Source organism: Motacilla alba, chromosome 4 (genome assembly GCF_015832195.1).
Source record: "Motacilla alba alba isolate MOTALB_02 chromosome 4, Motacilla_alba_V1.0_pri, whole genome shotgun sequence".
In the NCBI taxonomy this organism is placed as follows: Eukaryota; Metazoa; Chordata; class Aves; order Passeriformes; family Motacillidae; genus Motacilla; species Motacilla alba.
This window is the reverse complement of record NC_052019.1, coordinates 7,859,642-7,885,572: the sequence shown is the minus strand read 5'-3', so window position 1 is coordinate 7,885,572 and position 25,931 is coordinate 7,859,642. Positions and strand designations below refer to the sequence as shown.

The window sequence follows — 25,931 nt, the reverse complement described above, 5'->3', positions numbered from 1 at the left end:
TTGGAAATGCCCCCAACCTTGCTGAAATCCACTCATTTAGGCACTTGAGGTCAAGTGTTTAGCAGATGGAAAGGAGGGACAGGTCAGCCAGCGCCCTCCAGCATCAGGAGGTATAATCCATCCAGTTGTTCTGTTGCGTCCCCACAGCCCATACAGGCTATGAAGTGACTTCTCCCATCCTGGCACTGTCAATGCCCACCATGAGCTGGCAGCCAAAGGTTGAAATCTGTACCCCTCCCTGTGGGGTTTCACATGGTATCTTTTGGTCCTGCCCCTCTGCTATTTCATGCAGCAGAACGTCTCTAACTTCACAGAGGACCTTTGCCACCATCACAGGAACAGCTTTGGGCTCACCAGTGACATCTGTGAAAGCAGGAATGAGCACAACCAGTGCTCTTTCTCCCCAAGTCCCCACTCCTCCAGGGAGCCTGGACTGGACTTCCCCTGACAGATGTGCTTTCTGTGGCATTCACAGCTGCACTGCCAAAACCTCTTGGGCAAGGCCAACAGCCTCTGCCAAAGCTCCACGGGCACAGAAATAAATAAAAGGAGGTTACACTTCTAGGCTGCTGCCAAATTATGTCCCTCTTGGGCAATGTTTTTCTGGTGGAGCTTCTCACCTAGAGAGATAATTTCAAAGAGATGGAAGAGGGGAAAAAAAAAAAAAAAGAGGGATACCATAGAGGGGAATAGGAATCTTGTATCTACTTTCTGTTACCTGTCTCTTGAGTGGGAATTTGGAGACTTTCTGAACAGTGGGGGTGTTCATGGCTTTTTTGTTTGGCATTTTCATCCTCCAGACAATCACCAAGACCAGCACCAGGAGAAGGAGGAAAAAGCCAGTGCCATAACTGAGAATGCCAGTGTACACTGAGCCCGAATCATCCATCTCCATGAGCTCCTCGGCTGCAGGGTGACAAGAGATGGCAGTCAGGACAGGCTGGGCAGCTGCCCACACACAACTACACACATAAAGCACGGGAATTTGGGCAGGATTTGTTCAGCTATATCAATGTCAGTGACTTCAGTGAGGGGACTCTCCCAGGCCAGTGGTTTTCCACCTGCAGCTGTAGCTTAAACATTAGTTTGGTTTGCCCTTTTTGGGGTAATTTTGAGTTTTTAGAGTCCCCAGCCCACAGACTGAAAACCACTGCTCTAGGCTGAAGGCATCTTCACACGTCTGTGCTGTCCCTCTGAGCAAGATCTTGCTCTCTCCACAAATCCACACAAGGTGGCTGGATGCCTTGGATGTGCAGGAGTGGGTTTGCTGCACTTTGCTGATTCAGATTCTCCAACAAACATTTCCACCAGACCAGTGCCTGCCCTGAGGGACCAAGGGGCTTGAACAGCACCCAGCAGTAAGGCATCATACAGGGAGAAAGTCTCAAGAGAAAAATCTGCTTAGTTATTTAATGAAAACTTAGTTCTGCTGGGAAGGGGCGGGAAGGTCTGTCCCAGAGAGGTGGGATAGCCAGGAGGGTAATGGCATGAGCCCATCAGCAGTGGCCACCTGCTTGCAAGACTTCTTAGAGACCAGCAAAGGTCAGCTGTGTTTTCCCTCTTGTTCCTTTCAGGACAGGCATGTTGACCAGAGGAAGGAGCCATGGTGGGACTGATTTTCTGTCCCCCAAAGGTGTGCTGGCATCAGAGGGGCAGTCAGCAGTGGGAAGCTTTATGATGAAGTCATGCTGGTGTGGTTAGCTCAGTAATGGGTCATGCCCATTGCTGAGCAGTCCCTTCAGCAAGCAGCAGGAGCCTTTCCCTGGCAGCAGCAGGCTATTTCAAGTATTTGGTGGCAGAGCCCAGGAGGACAAGGAGAAATGGCTGTTGGTGACACTGGGGGCTGCTCCAGGCTGTGTGCCAGCTGTGAAGGGCCTGATCCTGCCAATGGCCATCTCCTCCCACAAAACAGGAGTACCAGATCTCCTGGGATCAGGCACTGTGGTTGGTACTGCAGCTGCCTTGCCCTCTGCTCCCTGTCTCTGCTCCTGCAGCATGGACAGGGCATTGCAAGCTGAAGTTGCCCAGGTGGGCTGTATCCTGCACCCCTCTCTGTGGGGGCCTGCTGCTGCACAGATAGCTGTCCTTCACTGCATCTGACTTCAAAATAAAGTTCTACTTTTTGATTTTTGGTCAGTTTTCTCCTGCTTATTTTTTGCTTAAATAAGAGGTCTGAAATCATAAACTGTAAAAGCAGAGTGTGAGTCAGATGAGACAATATCATGATATTCTGAAAATAACAGAGACATTAGTCTTCTAACCAAAGGAAATGTTTTCTCATCCAGTGGATTTCAGGAACAGAAACAGGATCAGATCAGCTATTACAGAGCTGGCGAATAAACAGGAAAGATCAGCAGATCCCACTGGCAGCAGGGTTGGGCATGGAGGAGACCTTCTTAAGCCCCAGTAAAAGTGATTACATCCAAATCACCCGCAGAGATAAAGTCAAGATTGGAAATGCCAAAGTTTCCAGTTCCTAAACACATCCTGAGATGGATGTGTTGTGAGATGGACCCAAATGTGGTCTATGACTGGGTGAATCAAAGTGGGCTCTTTAGGATTTTGGGTGCCTTTTCAGTAGGGGGGTATTGAACATACTCAAGGTTTGCTTCTGCGCTGTCTGCAAGGCACAGCACGTATGAGATTCAGTAAGAATATTGCTGGTACTCCCCTGGACCATGCTCGAGCCTGCCCTGCAGCCAGAGGCAGATTCAGCAGGTGAAGGGGCAGCACAGCCTCATTCCCCCTTTTGCAGAACAGATCTCTCTGTTGCACATTCAGTGCTGGCTTCATTGTCAATAAAAGCTTTGCACATGAAAGGACCACAAAATTGAGGTCACTCTGGCCTCGGGTTTCAAGCCCACTGCAGCTTTCATCGACCCCAGCTGGAGCAGGCAGCATGCAATGCCCCTGGGAGCCAGGACTCCTGTGCTCTGCCTACAGATGACTCTCCTTGACCTTCTGTTTGAGATCGCTATCCTGGCCTGCTCATCCGTGAAGTGGAAATAATGCTACAGGCAGGGAAGGGTGTACTCACACCAGACACTTATGCATCTAATTTTAGGTTAAGATATGAGGTCAGACAGAAAGGATCCTTCCTAAGATGATCCACAGTTCATGTCCAATTTAGGTGCCCTGGATCATCTGATGGGGAGGTTTTCTTCTCCCACTGTCAATGTAAGAAGACAAAGCTCCTTATTTTGGCACTTAACAGCCCTAACAAAGAGGCTGTGAATACCTCCCTGTTATTAGACCAAAAAAAAAAAAGATTCTGTGCATTTTACTGTATCATTACTGCAATCATTTAAATTTTGAGATGCAATGCAAAAAGAGTCAGCTGCAAGTATGCAACAGGGGTCTGCAGCAAATCCCAGAGAAGAAACCTCCCTGGAAAACAGCCCTGCTCCAAGCAAGGGGCGGCCTCCGGGAACTTGGCATTTCCAAAGCAAAACATCGAGGCATCCTGGAGAGGGAAGGAGAGGCCAGCACAGAAGGAAATACCTGGTAGCACCGTCAGCCAAGCAGAATGATGTGAGAACCCAATAGAATTCCCTGCGAGACAAGTATATTCCCCAGCATCCTCAAAAGTAACATTTCGCAAGTACAGAATCTCTAGCTCCTTATCCGTTGTGTTAACACCTGCCGTCTACGGGGAAAAAAAACACACACATATAGAAAGAGGGAAAACAGAGAATAAGCCACATTCCCAGCAAGTGTGAGGACACCACAGGCAAATTTCAAAAGCAGATTAAGGTGGTTTTTTTTTTTTTTCCAATGGCCCATCTTCCACATTTATTTATTCATTCCCCTCTGCAACCTGTAGTCAAAAGCAAAAAAAAAAGAAAAAAAAAAGTTCCCTTCACCAGGTTTTTACTCTGTCCCACTAAAGAAGCATGCAAGCAAAAGCATCCAAATGAAAAATTGCCCCCACAATATGACTGACTTTGGGTTAGTGAGGTGAGTACAGGGGTGGGGAAAGAGATGGGAAATGAGGACAGACAGAAAGAAAGGGGAAAAGAGGGGAGATGTAGTGGGGAAAGATTCAAGTGCTGATCAGAGGAATATACAAACACTGTGGTTCATGAGTTCATTGAAAATATAGAATCCTAGAATTTTTTAGAATTTCTTCAGTGGGCATCTCAAAGCCATATATTGATTACACACACCTCAACACTGCAGTAGAAATCTGGCTGATAACCAGAGAGTGCCTGTAAGGAACTTTCCTGCAGTGGCACCAAATAATACAGCAGCCAAACCCTCTAGGCTGGAGTCAAACCCCAGAGCCCATGAGATTGGTTCTCCTCTCTAGTGAACATGTTTGCTTGCACGAGCCAATGTTGACATTTATTTCTCCATTACTTCTCCAAGGGACAAAACTGATTAACTCAGCTTTGTAGGTAAAAATTCAGAACAGTTTGGTTTTCCAGAGCTTGGAATGTCACAGGTCATTAACATGCAATTCTGTTATCAGCACTCAATTGTAAAGAAAGGAAAGGGAAGGAATAAAAGTATGAAAAGTTGATAGCAACAATTGACAGTCATTTTATTGTGGGAATTTTTCCATGGCAATTGCTGTATAGGCGTTACAGTCTTGTAAAAAAAAAAAATTAGCAAGAAAATAAGATAAAGCCATTCAGCATCAGTTGACAGGGTATAATACAAAATGAATAGTAATTTTAATCACTAGATTCTTAAAAATGTTATAGCTCATTCTTGCAGTTGCCAGGGCCTTGGGACAGAGTCTGTGGTTTACCTGGTTTTGGTTTGCGAATGTGGAGCCAAAATGGCTTTTCGGCTATGCCTACGAAATTGTTGGCTCTACACAGATATTCTCCTTCATCTTGTTCTGTCACATTGAACAGATTTAGGTTAGCATCGGCTTCAGCGTTTTTACTGATCCAAGACTGCAGGAATAGACAGAAACCTGAACTTCAGTAAACCAAACAATAGCTCCATCGCACCTACATCAGCTAGGATTGACTGTGCACGGCTGTGGCGACATCCCCGGCTCACCCTGCGCTGAGACACCTATCCCAGCACCTGGCTGGTGAAAAGAAGCTGCCTTTTACCCCCAAACCACGTGCAGGTGAGCTCCCTTCCCTTCACACATGCGATTTCTTTTTAAAAACAGACCAGTTTGCCCCTTCTCCATCTGACAGCAGTCAAAGGCTCTACGGTTTCTTAATAACTCCGCAGACAGGAGCACCAGAGAAAGGGCTTAAGCAGAGATTTGTGTTTGCAACCCGGCTCAGAAAATACTGTTTCAATTATCAGATTCCAAAATAGAATTTGGAAACAAAATATAAGCAGTGGCGGTCTGAAGCTCGCTGCTGACTTTGCCTTTCAGAAATTAGCTGTAATTTTTTCCACTGCTTATAGGAGCCTCTTCTTTACTAAATAAAGTGGTGTATATAAATCAAACAAACTTCAGACTTTTAAGCAATGGGTTTATTTCTCTTCTTCTATGCTGCCACAACAGCACATCAGCTTTTTCCCTCAACACTAAACAGTTGTTTTTATTTTGGCTGAAAATACGTAACTGTTTTAAGTGGCCTCAAAGCTTCAGTTCTGCAAATGAAAATAAAGCAAATGTCTTCTCTGTTTTGGTCTTAAACTCTCCAGCCCAGTCTTGATGCCTTTCATTTCCAAGCCTGATCCTGCCAATATAATTTGCAGCTCTGTAAAATCATCGGGGCAGCCAGCTCTGATAGGTTATTAGGAACTGAACCCAAAGGAGGCACCAGAGAGGAGCCCCACTGCCCATGTCTGATGACAAACACCACCAGTTTTGACCTGAGCTCATCTCCAAGGCTTACGTGCAAGTCTGTCTGCCCTGACTAGTGGGGAAACGTGCCTGCCTGCTGTTGCTGCCTTGTTTATAATTAAACCAGGCATGTTTCAATGCAGAATGTACTATTTAGCTTTTGACAAAGCTTGGGCACAGTGTTGCCAGCCCCCCTCTGTAACTGGAATGCATTTAGTGCTCTTCTGCAAAGAAAAAGGGGTTTTCTTTGATCACAAATTAGCTCAGGCTTTCAAGAACCGATGCAGGTGATGGCTTGGTTTTGTTAGGCTGCTTAAAAAATGGTTTGAAAGTACAGCATTCAACTTATCCATCTGGACTTGGGTGGGGTTTGACACCCCCTCACCATCCCCTTTAGATGCAGTGGGGGGAAATTTCACATGCTGGGCACCTCTCTGTCTTCCTTGCTGCAATGGAGACTGGGATATTCCCCATACCTTAACTGCCCCATAGCAGCTCCTATGCTCCACAAAATCTCCTGAGAGCAGCAGGGAAAGGCAGGCTGACAAAAAAGCCTTATCTCCCTGCAGGCAGCACAGAGAGAGCAGTTTCATGGGCAGGGGGGCTGTTAACAGCACCCTGCTCCTGCCAGGATGCTGGGGCAAGGCAGCAGCACTGCACGGCATGAGGGAAACAAGTCCATAACGCCAATGCACCGGCCCTGAGACGACAGCAAGATCATTTTATCAGGTCTTTACATATAAAAAACAAGCACACCACATTTAAAAAGGAAAAGAAAAAAAATCCCTGCAAAGCTGGGCCTGACACAGCTCTGTGGAGGCCCAGTACTGGCGCACAAAAGATGCATCCCAAAATGGAAATGCTCCGTGCCCCAGCGCTGATGCCGGCATTAATACAATTCAAAGCATTCCTGATTAACCAGAAGTAGTAAATAGACGTGTGCTGCTCCTATTCAGCAAAAAAACATAAAACCAAACAAAACTTGTGCTTTCAAACGCCTGCCTGTGCTCCCCTTCGAGGAATGCGGAGCCTTTGCCGTCCACAGAAGAGAAGGTATTTGGCAATTCTAATTACCTACCCACCCCGGTGCCGCTCCAACTTAATTTTAAAACACTATTTATAAGGACTATTTATATGTTCTTTGCCACGGCAAAATGGGGGCTTGTGCTTGTGACACAAGGCACTGTTCACAGCCGCTTTGCAAACTTCCAAAAGGTAGCACTTTATCCCACGGGGACCACACACGGAGCTCAGAGACTATATGAGATGGCATGTGACACAACCAGCTATTCAGAGCTCGGTGCTGGGCTGTGAAACCAGGGGGAAATTCAAATATGCATAATTCAAACACATTTGGAGAGGTGGCGAGAAATAAAAAGTTTTCTAAACTCGCGAGAAGCACATGTTGCCAGTCCTGAAGAACTGTCTCCAACCATTTCTTCCAACCAATCTGTTATTTCAATCTGTGTAATTATTTCCAGGGTCTCTGGCTTTTATTATAATGTATCTGGCTGTGTTACAGTTTTGTAGATACTGTCTGATAAGGGGTGGTTGTTTTTTTTAACTTCATACAAAGAGAAGAAGGGTGTGTGCAGCAGGATGTGCACAGGGAATGTCCACACACAGGACAGCCTCAGCTTGAAGCTGCAGAGACAAAATCTGCTTTCAGCACTAACTGCAGAGCCAGAAAAACTCTATTTGGCCCTATATATTTTAATAAACACCATCACATGATGCCTTAAACTATTTTTTTAAATTATTTTAGAAGTCCAATGTGCTCCTCACTCCCTATTCTCTACTATTATATTTACCTTGGTTGAGGGGAGCCAAATCCCCTGGCTTTATTATGGCTGTAATCTGGATGTTGCCTTTCAAGAAAGCATTTTAGCAAAGTTAAGTCTTACCATGTACTTTTTGCTCAATAAAAAAAAAAAAAAAAAAAAAGGCTTTTCTGAGCATTGATAACATCAATGTCCACAAATTTAGTGGCTGGAACAAGATTATGCTGGCTCTCAGGTACTGGTAGTTCAGCATTATTTGGTATGTGCACGCTGCAATGTGCTTACTTGGAAAAGGAAGAATGTGTTTTAGTTGGGAGACTTTTATTTTAATAAACCCTGAAAATACCTTTGTTGAAGCTGTAAAAAAAAGGGTATTTTTACAGTTTTAGGTCAAATGCAATCTGACAGCTCTTTCATTAAGCTGCATTTCTCACAACTGCCTTAACTCTTACAACTTTGCTTATCTGTGCCACCACAGTAGTAGTGTTATCTCTGGCAAACAGAGGAGTTTGGAATATTGATTTCAGGACATTTTTGCTGTATCCCCTCCAAAAGGAAGAGCAATCCACTGGGCAGGCTTACAGAAGGACTGCCCTGAGGGTGAGAAGGAGGAGCATGTACCAACCTTCAGCACTGTGACATACGGGGTGCCATCGGGCCCATATTTGCTGCCATTGACTTCCACGTGTTTCAGCCACTGGATGTGAGGCTGGGCATCGCTGTAGACCTTGCAGTGAAATTCCACATTGCTCCCTACCACCACAGTCTGGTTGGCAGGGAGTCCTGCTTGCAGGATTGGTCGGTGGGGTGACCTTTCTAAAAAACAGAAAAGAGGAGAAATCCTAATTTACTTGTCTTATTTTTCCCCCAGCAAGTATTCTCCTCTGAAACATTAATCTTCTGGCTTATCAGGGCAAAGGGTACAAATTAGGTTTGTCCCCCATGGGTGTCCTGATCACTGCACTGCCCAGGGCTTCTCAAGCCAGACAGGGAAGGATCACCTGGGAAGGGAGCGGGTATTTCAGCCCTCCCATTCCTTCTCTAGGCCCTCTGCAGACCCACTAAGTGATTTACTGATCACAGATGTGAGCCCAAATTGTTGGCCAAAAAGAAGCTTGTTGTTGGTTTTAGAAGACACATGATCCAACACTTTGGGAAAGAATCCAAGCTCCTGCTTCCCATGTCTTATCAGGCAGCTATTCCACACCACCAGGGATCGGCTGTTGAGGGGAAGCAGTGGGATCTCACCTAGCACATCGAGCTGGTAGGTGTGCCTAATGTTGCCATACTTGTTCTCCACGACGCAGGTGTAATTCCCTCGGTCTGACGGCACAACGCTCTCCATCACCAGGCTCCACTGCTGGTGTCGCAGCTACAAGAAGAAAGCAAAACATCAAGCTCGTGGTCAAGCACCACCATCACCAGACCTTTCAAACCAATGAACCACCACTGAGCTTCCACACACTTGGACCCCAGAGAAAGCCTGAACATCACAAGGACCCGTTTACAAGGGTAAGTAAAGGAAAAGTAAAAGGGTTTTCACAGAAGGAGTGATAAAGTTCTGGAATGGTCTGCCCGGGGAGGTGGTGGAGTCACCATCCCTGGATGTGTTTAAGAAAAGACTGGATATGGCACTCAGTGCCATGGTTTCGTTGAGGTGTTAGGGCATAGGTTGGACTTGATGATCTTTTTAAGATCTCTTCCAACCTAGTCATTCTGTGAATTCTGTAAAGCCTTATTGAGAAAAGGCATTAAGACCAATGCAAAAATGATGCAACACAATGGAACACACTGAGATTTCAATGGGGACTTCTATGTTTCCAGAATAATCACAATAACAAAGCCAGCTGACAACTCAATGTAGCATCTCCCACTAGAATAATGACTTCAGCAGGCATCATGTAAGATCCATATTTTATGTATTTTAATATTCTGATCTATATTTTAAAGTGTGTGCGCTGTGGAGGAAACAGCTTATGGCATTTGTCTGAATAGAACAGGTTTATCCAACTGAGTTAAATTCCTGCTAAATTCCCTAAATACCCGCTGAAAAACAGGAGCAAACATGTCCAGCCTCAAATCTGGTCCCTAGGATGCTTGGCCAGCCCCTCTATTTTGGCACTGAGTTTCATACTAGTTGGTTTTCTGGATGTGGCTCATGTCCAGAGCTGATGGTGGTTCAGTAGCAGAAGGGAAAGCACAACCCATGCCTCCACCCTGACCTGCTGCCCTGTGATCTCAGCTAGAATGTTTGTTTCAAATGATTAGAAAGGAAACGATGGATATGGAGAGCAAATCTTGAATTAATACAGAAAGCAACCAACAGCAACAAAGATGACTTCAGGGTGCATAGCATATGAAAGCTCTCCAAATCTCTGGATATTCATTTGATGCCTTCTGCCACCCAAAGCAGAACATTTAACTTTATTAAACGTTTTGAAGGTGACCCCCAAGGACACAGAAATAGGAGATTTACAATAATGCTGCACTATAGAATGTCAGGGGCTGATGGAAAAAAACAAGGGTGTAATTGCTCCTGGAGATTTCTTGCTGCAGCAGGTGAACTCAAATATGAAGTCATTTAACCTCTTTTGCTATACATAAATTGCATCCACATGCTTTCTGTAAGAGGGCCAAGTTGCAATCAAAGCCAGAAGTTTGTAAAGAGCAGGTTTAAAACCATAGAAGACTAGACAGCTTAGTTGCAAGATAAACAAGCAAATGTCATTTTAACAATTTGAAGACCTCTGCAGCCCTGAAAACAGCACTGCTGAGCACCCCATTTTTCGGAGAAGGCTGAATATGGCATTTCTTTTCATTTTAGAGTATGGGTAACAGGAGGCTGTGACCAAACATTTGGTACAGACATCTCAGCTGTGGCAGATGTCTGGTCAGCTCTGACTGATCCTCTGCCCACCCAGGATGGTACAAATGGAGGAGCTCAGTGAAGGAGCAGAACCAACATCTCACTTTTTGTAAAGCAACATCCCCCTTGCTGCACCTCTGTAACCGTGTGGAAATCACAGAGTCAGAGAAGCTCTGAGAACGGAGAGCCTGGACCCCGAGCCTGCAGCTGAACACACCAGACTGTCACGGAAGCTTCAATGCAAATTTGTGGCTGCTCAGAGGCTCATTTCCATACTGTCTTGACTCATAGTCGTGTCTAAAGGTTTCTTTAAATCCTCTTTTCAGCATTGCAAAATATTTACATCTGGAACCCCAAGAGCTACTCCAAGGAAATGGGGCTCCAGACACATGGATGACTCCCTAGTCTGACCTATATTCTAAAACCAGGTCCAAATTAGGTGTTTTACCAAGGATGCACTTTCAAAGACACTTTTATGACACTTTCAAAAACTTCTCTTTGTCAGGTTTGTGATGGGAACTTTGTACTCTGAATAGAGAAGAACCTGGGGGCACAGACTCATAGGGCAGAACTTGTTTGGAAACTTAGGAAGACATTTTTAGTTTTGAAAACCTTTGGCAAAAGATAGTAATTCTCATGTTAGGATAGTCACTGCACTCAATAAAACACTAGAAACGTGAAGTGACTTAGTGCAGGCATTAATCAAGTGGGTGAGATACTGGAAATCCCTCTGGTTTATTTGGTGTTGTCATTCTTGGCTCCTTGTGAAACAAACATTTACAGACACACTTGGAACCTCGTGTTTGCCAGACTGGTATGCAAGTCAGTGCAATGGTCTGGGGAAGGGATAATCCTCCCTCTCCCCTCCCCCTCAATCTTCCCTTCTAGGGTCATTTAACACACACAGGCTTACAATATTAGAGATTCCAACACGGATTTAACCATTAATGCTCTCTGGGAAATTGCATATGATAAGTCATATGAATTTCTTTTCTTTAACCAGTTAAGGATGAACTGTAACAAAACCAGGTTAGCCTTCCTATCATGTTTTCAACACTCACCCTTCTCTCTTGCAGGCTTTACCCTGGCCAGTCACACAGGTCTAAATGCCATGTGCAAGGGGCAGATGTGGAGGAGTGGTCAGCTTTCATTCGCTGACAACAGACTTCTCACAATCAACATTAAAAGTCTTTCACGCACTGAAAACAAATGTGAACATTCCCGGCTCAAGGATTTCTGGGTTAAGACCAGATCTCGCGATGAAGCAAGCCAACCAAACTCTGCCAGATCTGGATCTTGCCCATTCTTTTCAAGCTGCCTAATCCTGTTATGAAGTTAAGTTGTAACAGGGAATTTAAATCTTAAATACATGAGATACTGAGCAGGTTTTCAATCCCCTTTTCTGGTTCAAATCTCAGCTGATATCTATCAGTATATTTATATTGGATGAGATTTACGCTAGATTACTTAGATCTAACTGTGGCTCATGACCAAAAGCAAGCAAATAAAGGAAGGAAAATTACAGAGAAAGATGTCTTTATATTAAGAATGGGACAAAGAACTACACCTAGACAGAGAGCTTAAACCAATCTTCCTGTAATTGTCCTGACATTGCCTTCAACAGCTCTTTTAAGCATTGACTTGTTGCTGGAAGGTGCCCCCAGAGAAACAAAGCACAGCGATGCCAAAGACTCACTACTGTGTTTCAGAGGATGAAACGTGTCAATTTAAACTCAAAGATAGATTAAAACTACTGGAAAGTGGGTAGGGGAATTGCTTTCAGCTTCAGATTTACTTCTGCAGGCATAATTTAGTGCAGCTGATGTGACACAGTTTAGTAAAAAGCTGTTGGAATGGCGCACGCAAGCCTGAAAACACTTCAGGATGATCCTTACAGCCTGCAATTAGTAAAAGATGCTTGTGCTTTGTGAATGTCATCTGCTGAAGAGCAGTTTACCCCCAGGAGCTGCCTCCCCACTTCTTCACCCTCCATGGCTTTTCAGAAGATCCAAACCTGAGCGTGTTCTCAGCCTCATCCAGACTGGAGCAGGGACAGGACTGAGGAAGGAGCTTTAAAGGCTTCTCTGAAGCCATCACAAAAGGCTCTTTCAGGAACAGGTCTGAGCTAACAGGAAAGAAACAGCCCAGAACTGTGGGGAGGGGGGACTTTTTTTGAATCCTTCTCTGGTTTCTGGAGCATGGCACGCTTTGCATGCCCAGTCCCCTTTCAAAACACTACGGATGTGGCAGGCATCAGCACACAGCTATTCCAAGTTGTGATGAAGGTGCCTTCCTACAAGGAACCTTCTCTCCTTAGCAGCAGAGTCCAGGCATATGTCAGGGCTGGGAGAGTGCAGGCAAAAGTTGCTGCTCAAGAGTCCTTCCTGCTATGATTTTGTTATAATGAGCTTCAGCAGTTTTACTGTCCCCAAATAAAACCAGAAAAAAAAGAGTCTGACTGTGACCTCAAGAGGACAAAGTAATAACAACAGCAGGAAAATGTGAGAAAAGCTGGTTTTCCTTTTAAAATCCTGCCATAATTCATCATATAAAGTAGAACAGAAACTTCTGGCTAATTAAATAATTTGACTGCAGTGGAGTTTTGTGTCCCTGAGCTCTAGCTGTAAACATGAGCCAGAGCATTTTCCAGAACACCTCATGGTAAAAAGGAAGCAGGAAGAAGAAAGCAGCCAAGGAGCAGATGCTATTACTCTGGCTACAAGGGAATCCAACACTTGACCAAGGGTCAGTGATTTATACCACAAGAATGTTAATGACTACCAGCATGATGATCCAGCTCTTTGGTGAGGTCTTTCCTATACCTTCAAAGGACACTGAATAGATTTTCTTTGAGAGCTGGGAGCAGCTATGGCTTGGTCCAACACATCTCAATGCACTGGGCTCATCTCCAGAAATAAGGACAGAAGTTTCTGCTCCTGCTTTTTCATCCCTGTTCACAATGCAATCATAAACCCAGCCTCATTTTTACCTATTCCCTGAATGACCACTGTAGACAAACTCAGACGGAATTAGCCTTTGATCCCAAAGGACAGCAGTCCTTTTTAACACTTTTGGTGCCAAGCAATTCCTAAGAGTGCAAGAACCACCTTCATTTCTACACACTCAGGACAGTGCTCTTAAACTACCCATGTTAATCACCGCGCAATACAATTTTCTAGTTGGTAGAAATAACAAAAAATTGAGATCCAAACCAAGAGCTTACCTTAATGCCCCCAATCCTGTGCTCCCCTTTGAACTCCTTGCCATTTTTCAGCCAGTAGATGGAAGGAGTTGGGTTTCCACCCGCCGGACATCGGAAACGAACGGTGTTGGCGGCGGGAACTGCCAGCAGCTTCTTCTCCATCTTATCTGGCCGGGTCCAGAAGGGGACACCTGAGAAAGGAAAAACCAAGCTGAACAGGCCCCTTTCTGCAGCAGAGGATATCAGCTGGTGAGCAGATGCATTTGAGGAGTCTTTGGCATGTGCAGATTGACAGTTAAATTGCTACCTGCTGCCGTTAAGATAAATGACACAGAAATGCTTTCCAGCTAAATGACTCTCATTGACATAGAGAGGGTGTTTGCATTTCAGTTTTGTGATGAAAGTTTCATGACCAGGTTCTTGTCTTGGTAATGCCAGCATAAATCTAAAGTGGCTCCTTTTAAATCAACAAGTAGAGTTATCCCAGATCAGGATGAGAATCTGGCCTCAGTGTGTAAAAAGATACAGATGTACCTTTGGGACATTAGTAGCCAAGAAGCATAAACAGCAGAAAGATGTTAGAACTGTAAAAGAATGTTGATGGGCCAGCAAGGGAGCAGACAAAACGTATGAGCTGAGTGCACTGGAAAATGTTCCTCCTCAGCGAGTACAAATGCAGTGTAGCCTCCTTAAGGGAAGGAAAGAAAAAAAACGCGCCAGTGCCAAACTGGTTTATCGTGTTTATGTTCTTTAAGTACGAGTGATTTTAGTTTTAAAGATTCATGTTACCTTTGAACAGGGATAAATTTTAAAACACCAGCGTTAGCATGAGATACTTTTTATAATCTGCCTCAAGTACAGCTACATTCCTTGGCTGTGTTACAAACATTACATATTAACTCCAAATTAAGGCAGCAGCAGCGGCAAACTCATTATACTGGGAAGAAAGAAAAAGTTTTTTAAAAAAGCCTCCCAAGCTTTCATTTCTGGTTAAGGCAACACTGCAGAGCTGCACATGGTGTGTTTCCCCTGCCACACCAGGGCCACATTCAGCCCCCCAGATCTGTGCTCCACACCAAGGGCAAAGGGAGATGGGGGCCAGCAGTGTCTGGGCTGCAAAATAGCAGGAAGGAGGGCAAGGAGTGTAAATGGCATCTCCTCCAGTTGGGTAAGAAAAACTCACAGACATGGAGCACCTGTTGCAGAGGCACATGTGCTTCTGGCCAAGACAAACTGGCCAAGGCATTGCTCTTTCAAGAACTGCCCTGGAGAACACGACGGCCACCAAAGCTGTTGGGACAGCCTTGCTGCTGGCCTCTCCTGCAGTGGTGACAATGCTCAGAAACACCAGCCAGAGTCACAGCCCATCTCAGTGCTACTCTGAAGCCCCTGTAATCCCATTCTACTTAATGACAACCGTGTACAAAGTCTTCCCTCTTGCTGCATTCCTTTGAGACGCATGGGACCTGCTCCCTTTCTCCAGCACTCCTTATCCCTGAGGCATTTGGCTTCATGATATCCATCCCATTACAACTCCAGTAAGTCAGAGACTGGCCCCACCTTGGTGCAGGTCCCCAGTGTCCCCCATGCAGGCTCCCTGCTGCATTCCAGCTCCAAGGATATTGCAGGAAAGGTCATACAGCTCAGCCAAGGCAATCCATGCACCCATTGGTTTTTAGCACCTGCCAACACTCTCTCCATGTTTCCTCCATCTTGCAAAGCCCATGAGGAACTGGATGCCAGGACCTTCATCCAGGATGCCCCTCCATGTGCTGGAGACAGCCCTGCTGGGCACACCTCATGTACCCTCTGCTTTCCCTCTGCAGTGGCATGGCTGGGCACAGGTGCCTCACTAACACCATCTCAGGGAGGGAAATCCAGTACTGAGGGTTTGCATCTGCCCTCGGCCTGCCTTGCACAACAGCGTGATGCCTATCAGAGTCAGCCCCACGTATCAGAGGGATCTGCGCTCACACATCCCGCGTACGCCTCATTTTTCAAATAACGAAACTGCTTAAGGCCCTTTTCCTGCCAGGATCCAGCAGGAGCATGGCTGGCACAAACAACAGCAAAAGGAGGAATCCCCGCAATTCCCATGGCCCTGGAAAATCCCAGCTACAAATTTTGCTGTGAACGCACAGCACATCCAGGAGGCCTGAAGTACTTCATGATAAAGTGAGCTAAAATGGGACATCATGCAGCCATCCACTGTTCCAGATGGCAGAACTGCACAAAAATGGGGAATATTCCATAAAACATTAAGAGAGTGCAACCACTAAGGGAACAGGTCTTGATGGTAAAAGGATGATGCTGTTATAGTATGAAGGAAGGGCAGAAGCCAAGCAAAGACTGGGCAAGTCCCCAGGCAGCAACAGGGGAGTGAATGCAGAGGACATTGGGGTGGCGTTGGAAAGGCTGAAGAGGAGAGGGCTCCAGAAACCCATGCTGCTCCTTGGTTTCTGAAGCCTGGGCTATTTTCTGGCCAAATACCTCATCTTTTGGCAATGCATCTTGATTTTCTGGGGATGTTACAAGAGGTTAACAGGGCTACAGAGGAGAGCTATGGCAAAGGCCAGGCACGGATGGAAAAGTCCCCTTTCGCCACCGTCACAGAGGGCAGGCAAATAACCTGTCCTGTTGTTTGATTAACATATCTGCCCACAATAAATCCCATTTTATGTTGTTGGTGACAATCATGTAGGCACGGAGGTGTAATTACATCACATGGTCACCTGGTCAGGACTAGGTTCCTCCTTTTGTTTTTTGGGGCTCTTCCCTTTTACACAACATCTGTATGTGCTGCAGGGTGACATTTTATCACATTTTTTCATTTAAAAGATGAGTTTGAATCTCACAGGAAATCCATCAACCCACTGGCTGCAAATGCAGTCACTGAAGCCAAGGGGGATTTTGCTATCAGACATCAGAGAGGAGCAAGATGGAGCCCAGGAAAGTTTCCAGATGGGGATATTCTCCATATGGAGCAAAGGCAGAATTCACTCCTGCCTGCTGCAATTAGACATGACTTCTTCCCTGAGTGCCTTCCCTTGTTTCAGTGCTCTTCTGTAAGATTCAGGGCTTGCCAGGGCTGGGCACCCTTGGATTATTGTGCCAAGACTCAAACAGGGCATTGCTCTCAAGTCAAACTGGAACTGGAAGAAAGCGACTACACATTGAAAACAGTGCCTTTGTTCTCACTTGCAGGAGCAGTGAACAAAACATCCCTGCTTTTGCTTTGCTCTGCTCTCTGAGTCCCTTCATTACCACTTTTTAAGGGCCTGAAAATGTTGCTAACTCTTCTTTTCAAGCAAAGCTCCAGAGAGTTTTGGGAGCGGGAAAAGAGGAAGGATGAAAGACAGGAAATTTTTCTGGACTAGCTCTCTGTAAATTAATTACTAGCAATGGTTTTGCATGTGCAGGTGTGGAAAAAAAAAGGGACGCCCAAACATTATCACCAGCCCTTTCCCATCATCAAACACTAAGCCTGATGGTCCGTTTTGTTCGTCAAAGACACCGGCCACCCATCCAACTGGAATGACCAATTAAAAAAAAACCCGAGAGCAATACTTGGAATAATTAATACAGCCAAGCACTCATTTAGCAATTAGGAGCTGCCACCAAATTCTGTGGCAGACAGAATCAACCCTAATTGTGTAATTTCCCCAGCTGACGCCTCTGAGGACAGAGCCAGATTTAATTGGAGATTATGGGGGCTCTTTGAAGGTGCTGGGGCTGCGCAGCGGGGGCTCCAAACAAACAGATACAAGAGGGGTAGGGAGCACTGGGGCAGAAGCACATTGTGTGAAAAGGGAGTTTTGTTTTTGTTTCGGGGCCAGAGAAAACAGCTGTAGAGAACAGAGGTATCAGAAAGCATCTTTCTGCAAAGGCGGATCATGGCTTGTGACAAGGCTGCAACAAACGAGCTGATCTGAAGCTGCAGAAGTTTCTCCCAATTCTTTTCTGCTGCCCATCCCTAAGGAACGCCCTGTTTCTGGGCTACCCTTCAGAGAGGAAGCTGAGAGTGAGCAGAGCAGGGCACTCCACATGGAATTTAGTATTTCCAACCCTTAAAATTACCAAGATTGGCTTCAAACTCATGATGCTAGTGGAATCAGCTCCATGATGCTATTGGAATCTCCGCTATATGAGGATGAGAAACTCTGTTGAGTGACACAAGCCAGAAAAGTAATTTATCATCACAAGGGGCCAGGACAAAAGGATTTTATTCAGTGACATGCAGTGTGGCAACACTCAGTGAGCCAGTCCAGGACAGACTGCCTCCTGCTAATAATGAAACTAGTTATATAACATTAGTTATACTGACTAGATACCTTTAAGGTCGCTTCCAACCCTAACCATCCCATGAGTCTGTGGTATTTTTCTTTTGCATGAAAGCATTTATTGCCTTTCCTCCTCTAACTACTGACCACAGCTGTATCTGATGCCTGAGCAGGGGCTCATACACCTCATTAGTAGGGCTCATTTTTGTCACAGGAGATAGAGGATTTGGGTCTTTGGGCTGTTCACAGAACATGGCACTGGCTACACCGTGTGCACCTGCCTGGGATGGTTCTGCAGCCCCTGCTCCTGGTGGGATGTGCTGACAGTGGTGGTACCAGGGTTAACAACACAACTCCCCAGACTCAAGAGACCTCTGAGGGTTAAGTGGAGGATCTGACATCAAAGAAAGCAACATAAAGCACACCCATGTCACGAAATGCCACGAGGTTTCACTGCACTGACACATTAACCTAATCAACCATTTTTAAAGCAGAAGATAATCCAACCTTTTATAACGAGACCTTTAAGCAAAGCCAGCCATTACCTTCAGGTCTAAAACCAGAGACGGCCTCAAAGTCAAGAAGACCCAGAAAACAGGCTATAAATACATGTGGTGAAATGTGTGTTTTCCTTTCCAGTGAAGAAAAACGTCTTTCTGTACCATAAGCCAGCTGATGTTTTGTGATACCTGTTGCTAAGAGATCGAGTTCTCTATAAACCACATAAAAAACTGTACAGAACAATCAGCTGTGCTCATCAGAAGCTGCTCTGCAGCAGGAAAAAATCTTGACCAAAGCAGACCTTCCCTATGTCTGTACAATTCTTCAGCAGGTACCAGGAGCGCTGAGCACCTCTGCCAAGGTATTTGTCACCTGGCAGGATTTGGCCCCTAATTAGAAGCTATCAGAAAACCACTAATTGCCACTGATGGGTCTCCTGGCACCGTAACTCACCATTACTGTCCACACACTGCACACACAGCAGTATAAACTTATTGCAGTGGCAGACCTGTTTGAAAGAGTCCTGCATGTGCAATGTTATGGGCAGGAGAGATTTTCCAGTCATGTTGAACTCCTGCCAATGTACATAGCCGATTGGAAGTTCAAATGCAAAGACATTTATTTATTAAAAATACATACACATGGGCAGCTCACTCTGCAGAAGTATCAAGAGCAGAATAAAACCCAACACTAACACCTCTGAAGCCTGTAATGATCCTGATTAATGCTACTGCACTTAAAGAAAGCAGCACTGGGATTGCAAGAGATTCATCGTGAAAGCACTAAGCACTGTCCTGGGACTCTCTTCCTCACAGGAGTGAAAGAAAAAGCCAGTAAAGCCAAAGAGGCTGCTCTCACTTATGGCATCAGTAAATTTGGCCCTTGGCTAGTGTATGTTTTGTACTCTGACCCCTCTCAAGATGCTGGTAAGGACCAGAATCAGAATAGTTAAAAGTACAGCAATCATGGTTTGAAATGGTATAAAAGTGGTGTAACATCAGTGCAGTAAAACAAAAAACCATATATATAGTAGTAAGTGGGCTTGTCTGGATTTACATGCAAGGAGAATTGGTAACTACTCATGTATTCAGATTCTCAGCATCAAATCTTCAGAATACAGTACTGCTGCTGTAGGATTCCACAGCAGCAATACCACTCTGGCAGTTGTTCCTAAATTTTTAGATAAATTTCATTATGGTTCCATCCTAAGGTCACTGATTTTAACACAAAGAGAGAGCTGCTGTATGAACACCCAGATGAGCTGCACGGCTTGGGAGTTACAGCTTCTGCAAAGAAAAGGCCTCTGTATCCCAGAAACATGAATTACCTGTATCTTCTGACTCATCATCATCATCCTCATCATCACCTGACGAAGGGGAATCTGGAAAGAGACAAGAAAGAAGTGAAGCAGAAAGAGGATGGCTCGTGGGGACATGGTGCTGGATGAGGCTGTTGGTGTCACACAAGGGACAGCCAAGTGATGGCTCACCCTTCCCTGCAGCTCCACCAGCCCACCCCTCTGGTGCTGCTGGGCCAGGCACAGCTGGACAGGAGCTTTCTTAGCTGGGAGAGAGGTGCCAAGAGTTTGCCAGTGCTCTGAAAACGTGGTCCAATGTCAAATACTCCTCCCTGTGTGAAATGTTCTCTTCCTCATAAATACAAAAGGAATTTTAAACCGGAAAATTTCTTTTAGCAGGACAAGCTCTCTGACTGCCCTTTTTTTTTTCCTTCCCTCTAGCATTCACTCTGAAGACTTTTTATTTTACTGTGTCTCAAAACGACAGGTCAGCATTTCTAATTCACTTTCCCTGCATTCTTCTAATAACTCAATATCCCCCTGCCACACCTCCCTTCATTAACTCCTTGTTCAAGCACTAAGACCAAAACTTTTGAACTTCTTGCAATCAACCCTCTCTCCCATCAACGATCTGATGGCTATTCCAGTTTCCTTTAGTTATACTTTGCCCACAGAAGCACCTCAAGGCTGTAACTCAATACAGGTAAACAGGTGGGAATTTTCCATCTGTATCTCTCCAAAACATTCTGAACTGTTTCTTTTAATGTGGTCTAACATTTCACCTTCTCCAAGCTGTCACAATGAAGGCTCAGTCCCTCTTCCCCCCTTCAAGTGACTACTGTAAATGTAAATGCCATTATCAAATAGGAGCTTAGTGTTTAATTTAGTTTACACAGTTTAGTTTAGTACAGTTCAACATCTGGAAGATTTAGCATCACTGTTGTTACATAATCTCCAGGAATTTTTCTTTAAAATAAATGCAAAATGCTAACAAGCTAGCAGCCTTTATGCTCTGAGACAGTGGTAAGAGAACTTGGCCTTAAACACTAGAAAACAGGAAACATTATGAATGTTCAACATGTGGCCAGAAATGTAAAGAGCTGCTTTAGATCAAGCCAGGCAGAAGATCCTTGATTGCAAGATGCACTTGAGTTTTCTGTCTTCTGACCAGCACAGTGGAGATAAAAATGGAATAAAAAGGTGGGGAGGGGATAAAAGGAGGAAAAAAGAAGGAACGGTAACAACAAATTCTTCTCTGCAGAATCTGTAAGGGCCTTCCTGGCATTTTCACCATCCACAGAAGCAACACAGGAAACATCTCCCTGCCTTAGACTGCAGGGGCTCATCGTGCTTTGCACCTTCTCCCTGGCAAAGCCTCAAGGACGACTCCAGGCACGTATCTAACTGCAAATCCACAGCTGAGGTCCTGCTGGCAGCAGAACTAGGGAAATGCCATGGGGCTTGCTGAAAGTGAAGTGGATGTTTAGGTGTTGTGGCTGATCCAGCAGGTTTACTCAAGTCCTGGCAAAGGCAGAAACTGAGCCAAATCCCCACCAGCATCGACAGAGAAATCAGCATCTTCTGAGCTCTGCTCTCAGATTTGGTTACCCACATATTAACACATGATTATAGCTTACCTCCGCTTTCCAATAAATCCATCATGACCAGAGGAGTAGAATCAATTTTTAAACTAATTCAGAATCATTTCACAAGGTTGAGGAAAGTCTTTGACTTTGCTCGTTTTTAAGATGAGAAGTGCAGCTTAGATTTTAAGACCAAATATTCCATATTTATAGCTACTGTCCTATTCAAGTTACTAAAACATCACCTCTTCCAAAAGGTGACTAAAAATTATAACCTATTTGTTTATCATTTACTAAAACAGTAATCCTTAGCAGAAGTTGTTGAAGTATTGGCAAGAACTGCTCCAAAGGACTTTAATTATGAATGAAAAGGGACTTAATTTGTTCAGTCACCTGTTTTGTAATGCTTGGCCTTGGGTGTTCTGAAAGCTGTGTTTGCTGGTACCAGCCTGCAGTCCATTATCATCACAGGGGTGCTGCTCAGCCACCAGATCCAAAGGCTGTTCTGTGCATGAAATGGCTGCAGAAATGGAGCTTCTGCCAGCAGGGCTGAGTATCAGCTTGGGCATGCAGCCTCTACACGAGCCTTTCCAAGGGCTCAGGTTTTAAGGGGACAGTGTGGTTCTTTTTGTAAACACAACACTCAAGCCCTTGTCTGTCAAGGGAGGAATTTTAAAGAGATCAAATCAGCCCGGTTCTCAGCCCTTGAATGCCAGCTCCAGCATCTACTTGCTTTGCTTCCAGCATCAAACATCCCCCTGTGCACAGTCAGAGTCATTGCAGCACAGTCAGTCTGTTGCAGACTCAAATCTCATGGCTCTGTGTAGGAAAATCCTCATATGCCCCTAAGACATGGAAGCATTCTCAAAATGGAACTTACAGGTGGATCAGCTATTCCAAACACACCTAGCCTAGTTGTGCTCACTTAAGAATAGAGATCAGAGCAATTCCAGTCTGTTAGTACAGCTTTAAACCAATTTAATGCAGAGAACAACTCCAGCCCCAAACATCAGATATCCACACAAACACCTGACCAGATACCTGAGCTAATTGCTGGCATTACCTTTAAGAATTGGGGACACAAACCACAAATCTCTAATCACAATCTCATCTCTGCAGTGCCACGCTGAGCAATCAATACTAATTATGAAGAAATATCTGAGTATATGAGAGGCGCCACTATTGCCACACAAAGCAGGGCTTCAAAGTTTAAAACAACTGCTGCTGACAGCTAAAAAGGAGGCTCCCACATTACCAGCACTTTGGTGGTAATGACAGTGGGCTAATAGAATCAAAGACTCATAATGTTGTCAGAAAGCAGGTTCAGGTTACTCGCTAGTTCTTAAGCTGTTATTAGCTATTATTAGTGAAGAGGAATAATACAGGGGCTTAAACTTTTTTAAAAGCAGAGGATTATCAGTCCTTCCACTATTAAAAACAATTTCTCACTTTACAAACTTTTGGGGCTGGCAGCTGTTTCATTTGAGCATGTAACCAGCTGCCCTCTCCTGCCTCCCTGCTGCCCCTTGAACTCAAAAGCATTTTCAAGTCACTTAGGAAAAAAAGAGAGAGTAACATTTCTAACAACCTGCAGTTTGCTGGATAGTTCCAATAATCGTACCTAGTTAAAGAAAGCCTTTCAAGGGCCAAATACTTCTTTAACCATTTAATTGATATGACCTTGAAGCATTCACAGCAATCTCCAGTAACGCTCAATAAAAAGCAGATGTTGCTGAAGGCTTGGTGAAACGAGCTTTTATTCTCATGATGGTTTTCTCTCACACAAAATCCTACTGCACAAGAAAGCTCTCTATGGAGTGGATGTTATTCAGAATCACAAACATCTCTGTGTTTGGTTTTCAGACAGAGACTCTTATTTTTTGAGGGAACTCAACTTTTGGAGAAAGGACCTGCTATTCAAGGATTCTTGAAAAAGCTCCAACAGTTTAAGAGCAAATGAAAGTTTTCAAAACCTGAGCACCCCAAGGGGCTAATTCTCCCAAAAATTCAGGCTTTTAACCTGTGATCAGGAGAGTTTGTATCTGCTCACAGTAATGAGTATCCACCTACCAATGCACCAGCCTGAAATCATGAGAATGACCTTTGTGTTGGTGGTTAGCTATCTGAAAACAACAGATTTTTCTGGCACTCTGTGTTTAGTGATCCAGGCTTGGACAGCTTGTAGCTGTTCTGTTCTATCGTCCTCATCACAAAAAATATGGCCAAGCAAATGACAGCATGTGCTTTGCTAAGACAGCACCTGTTTGCAATGTATGAATCCCAATAAGTAACTTTGACGAAGCACATATTTTGGATATACAGAGTTTACAGATAAGCTACCTCTAAAACGAGCTAGTATTTTTTGATAACTATGATGGAGGGCAGAGATTTACCAGCTACAACAGAGAAACAGTCTTCAGGAACTTCCAGCTCTTATATGCAACTTTGCCACTGATTTGTCACATAACACAGAACATCATTTAACCCCCAAAAAACTCAAAAAAGCCACTTCACTCACAAAAAACTTCAAAGCCACTTGTAGCATTACATCTATTTGAGTGTTAAGGGGGATTTGAGGTTTAATCTGACCAGCACCCTTTCTAAGTCTCTCTCAGTATTAACATCAAGGTTCAACATTTGGTACAGACACGTAAGCATTCTTCAATTGGTTTGTTTTGCCAGTCAGGAGTTACCAGGGAGGTACAAACCCTTCAAAGACAAACACCACAAACCACCAGTTGTGCTGAACATGTGAAAGGGCAAAAATTTAAAAAAAAAAAAGAAAAAAAGAAGAGAAAATCACTGCAACAGCTGTATTTCTGCACGTACCTGTAACTCTGACTGTAAAGTTTCCCAGGACCTCGTTGGAATGCCTCGGCTTGCAACTGTACAGCCCTGAGTCATCATATGACACATTGATTATCTTCAACAGTTTTTGTCCAATATGAGTTCTGTTGGTAGGTGCAATTCCAATACCATCTTTAAACCAGAAAACAGACACAGAAGAGCCTTGGGTGTTACAGGAAAGTTCAATGGTATCTCCATTTCCAAACACCAACTCTTCCAGAAAGGCGGTCTCGCTCCTCAAGTATTCTGCAAAGGGAGAAAGAAATAGAGACGAGTAAGTAAGAGCAGAGATAGAAAAGTGTTTAAAAAAGAAACGTATCTTCTATTTGCTCTACTGATGCTTCCATGTGCCCAGACCTTCCCCTTGCCTGCCACAGGCAGGTAGCTGTGCAAAGACAGTCAGGTCTGATCTACAAGGATGGCTTTGACCCTGTAGTAACCAAAACACGTCCACCCCACCAGGTGCATCCCAACAAGCAGCACAGACCTCTAGAAGGGTCACTGCAACATCCAGTGCTGCAGGTGAGGGGGTGATCTGCCAGAAATAAGTGTGTGCTGGCAAGTTCACAGCTCAGTCTCCAGACTTCCTTCTGTTTATTCCTGTGAGTCTGTCCACAAACCCTACAAGACTCAGCAAGGAAAGAAAGGAGCAGAACTAGGGATAACCCACATTTCTTATGGGACTCTGGGTGACCCAAAGGCAATGTCTGTGGGCTGAGGAAAACAGGGGGAAGGCTGGACAGAAGATAAAGGCTGAAATTGCTAAAACAAATGAAACAATCACGAGCTTCCTGCTGAAGCTATTCTGTGTGCAACAAAAGTGATGAACCCAAGATAACTTCATAGATTATGACTTCACTGTGAAACCAGTGCAAGTAGAGCAGCTTCAAATACCTGAGGATGCAGCATTGGCTCCAGGCTGCTCTTTTGCCTTGAGATGAAAGAGCAAGAGCAGGTGATAAGAGAAAAACATATTGCTTTTCTCTTCTTGTCACATGTGTTTTTATTCTTGTATAAATGTAAATATTTAAAATATAAAACTGTTGCAGTCAATAGCCTTGCAGGGTAGAAGGAAAGGATTCTGGGAGCCTGAAAAGGTGGTATTTCATGGGAGGTATTGTCTCGCAGGAGGCAAAGCCCACACTGATCGGGATTACAAAGAACCTTTCCTCATACCATGGCAGTGATTCCGACTCAAATATTTTATGGTTTGGCCAGAATGTTGTGGTGTTCATGCAGTCAAAGGTTTAGGGTGTTGGGTTTTTTCCCTTTTAATAATTTTTTTCCCTGAAAGCATATACTTTTAGTAAACCGAAAAAGAAGACTGAGCTCCGTGCAGAATCTCCTTGCTATCAGACTCATTGCTACATTTGAGTGTTTACCCGTGGTCTCTTCCCAACTGGGATATACCTCTGGGGAAAATATGGTCAAGATATATTCTGGTTTAACTGCTCAAGTTTCTTCTTCCTTCTTCTAGACTATGAGGATTTTTTCACTGGTACCAACCTTGGCTTCAAACTGAAAAGCCCTGTGGACAGCTTTGCACTTGCAAGACTGAGTACTGGCCTAACTTTGATGGAACCTCTTGCTAATCTAATCTACTAGAAAACAAACGCCACACAGCTGTACAACCCCTCCACACAAAACACAGTTCTACCAAAGCTGTTTGCCAGGCGATCAAGCCTTGTGTATTTTGGCTTTTGTATTATAAACCTACTGAACAGGAACAAGCCCAGACTAAGCACAGGCCAAACTGTACTGGTTAGCTGTTTAAAAGGAAATAACTCTTTTTCAAAAACCATAATGAACC

The 25,931-nt window shown here is 44.5% G+C and overlaps 1 protein-coding gene across 7 annotated transcripts in view; it reads right to left on the bottom strand.

Annotated features, from left to right (window-relative positions):
- Positions 1–25,931, bottom strand: part of FGFR3 (fibroblast growth factor receptor 3) — a 55,634-nt gene that overhangs the window by 9,947 nt on the left and 19,756 nt on the right. For 2 of the 7 annotated variants that reach the window (XM_038135183.1, XM_038135184.1), the window contains 7 exons: positions 24,104–24,367; positions 19,722–19,775; positions 13,635–13,804; positions 8,794–8,917; positions 8,171–8,361; positions 4,754–4,904; positions 713–906 (listed from right to left, as the gene is read on the bottom strand). In XM_038135183.1, the coding sequence (XP_037991111.1) occupies positions 713–906; positions 4,754–4,904; positions 8,171–8,361; positions 8,794–8,917; positions 13,635–13,804; positions 19,722–19,775; positions 24,104–24,367 (1,148 nt within the window). Of the gene's footprint in view, positions 1–712; positions 907–3,501; positions 3,647–4,753; positions 4,905–8,170; positions 8,362–8,793; positions 8,918–13,634; positions 13,805–19,721; positions 19,776–24,103; positions 24,368–25,931 lie in introns of all 7 variants that reach the window. The other 5 variants (XM_038135185.1, XM_038135187.1, XM_038135188.1 and 2 more) reach the window with 3 other exon arrangements.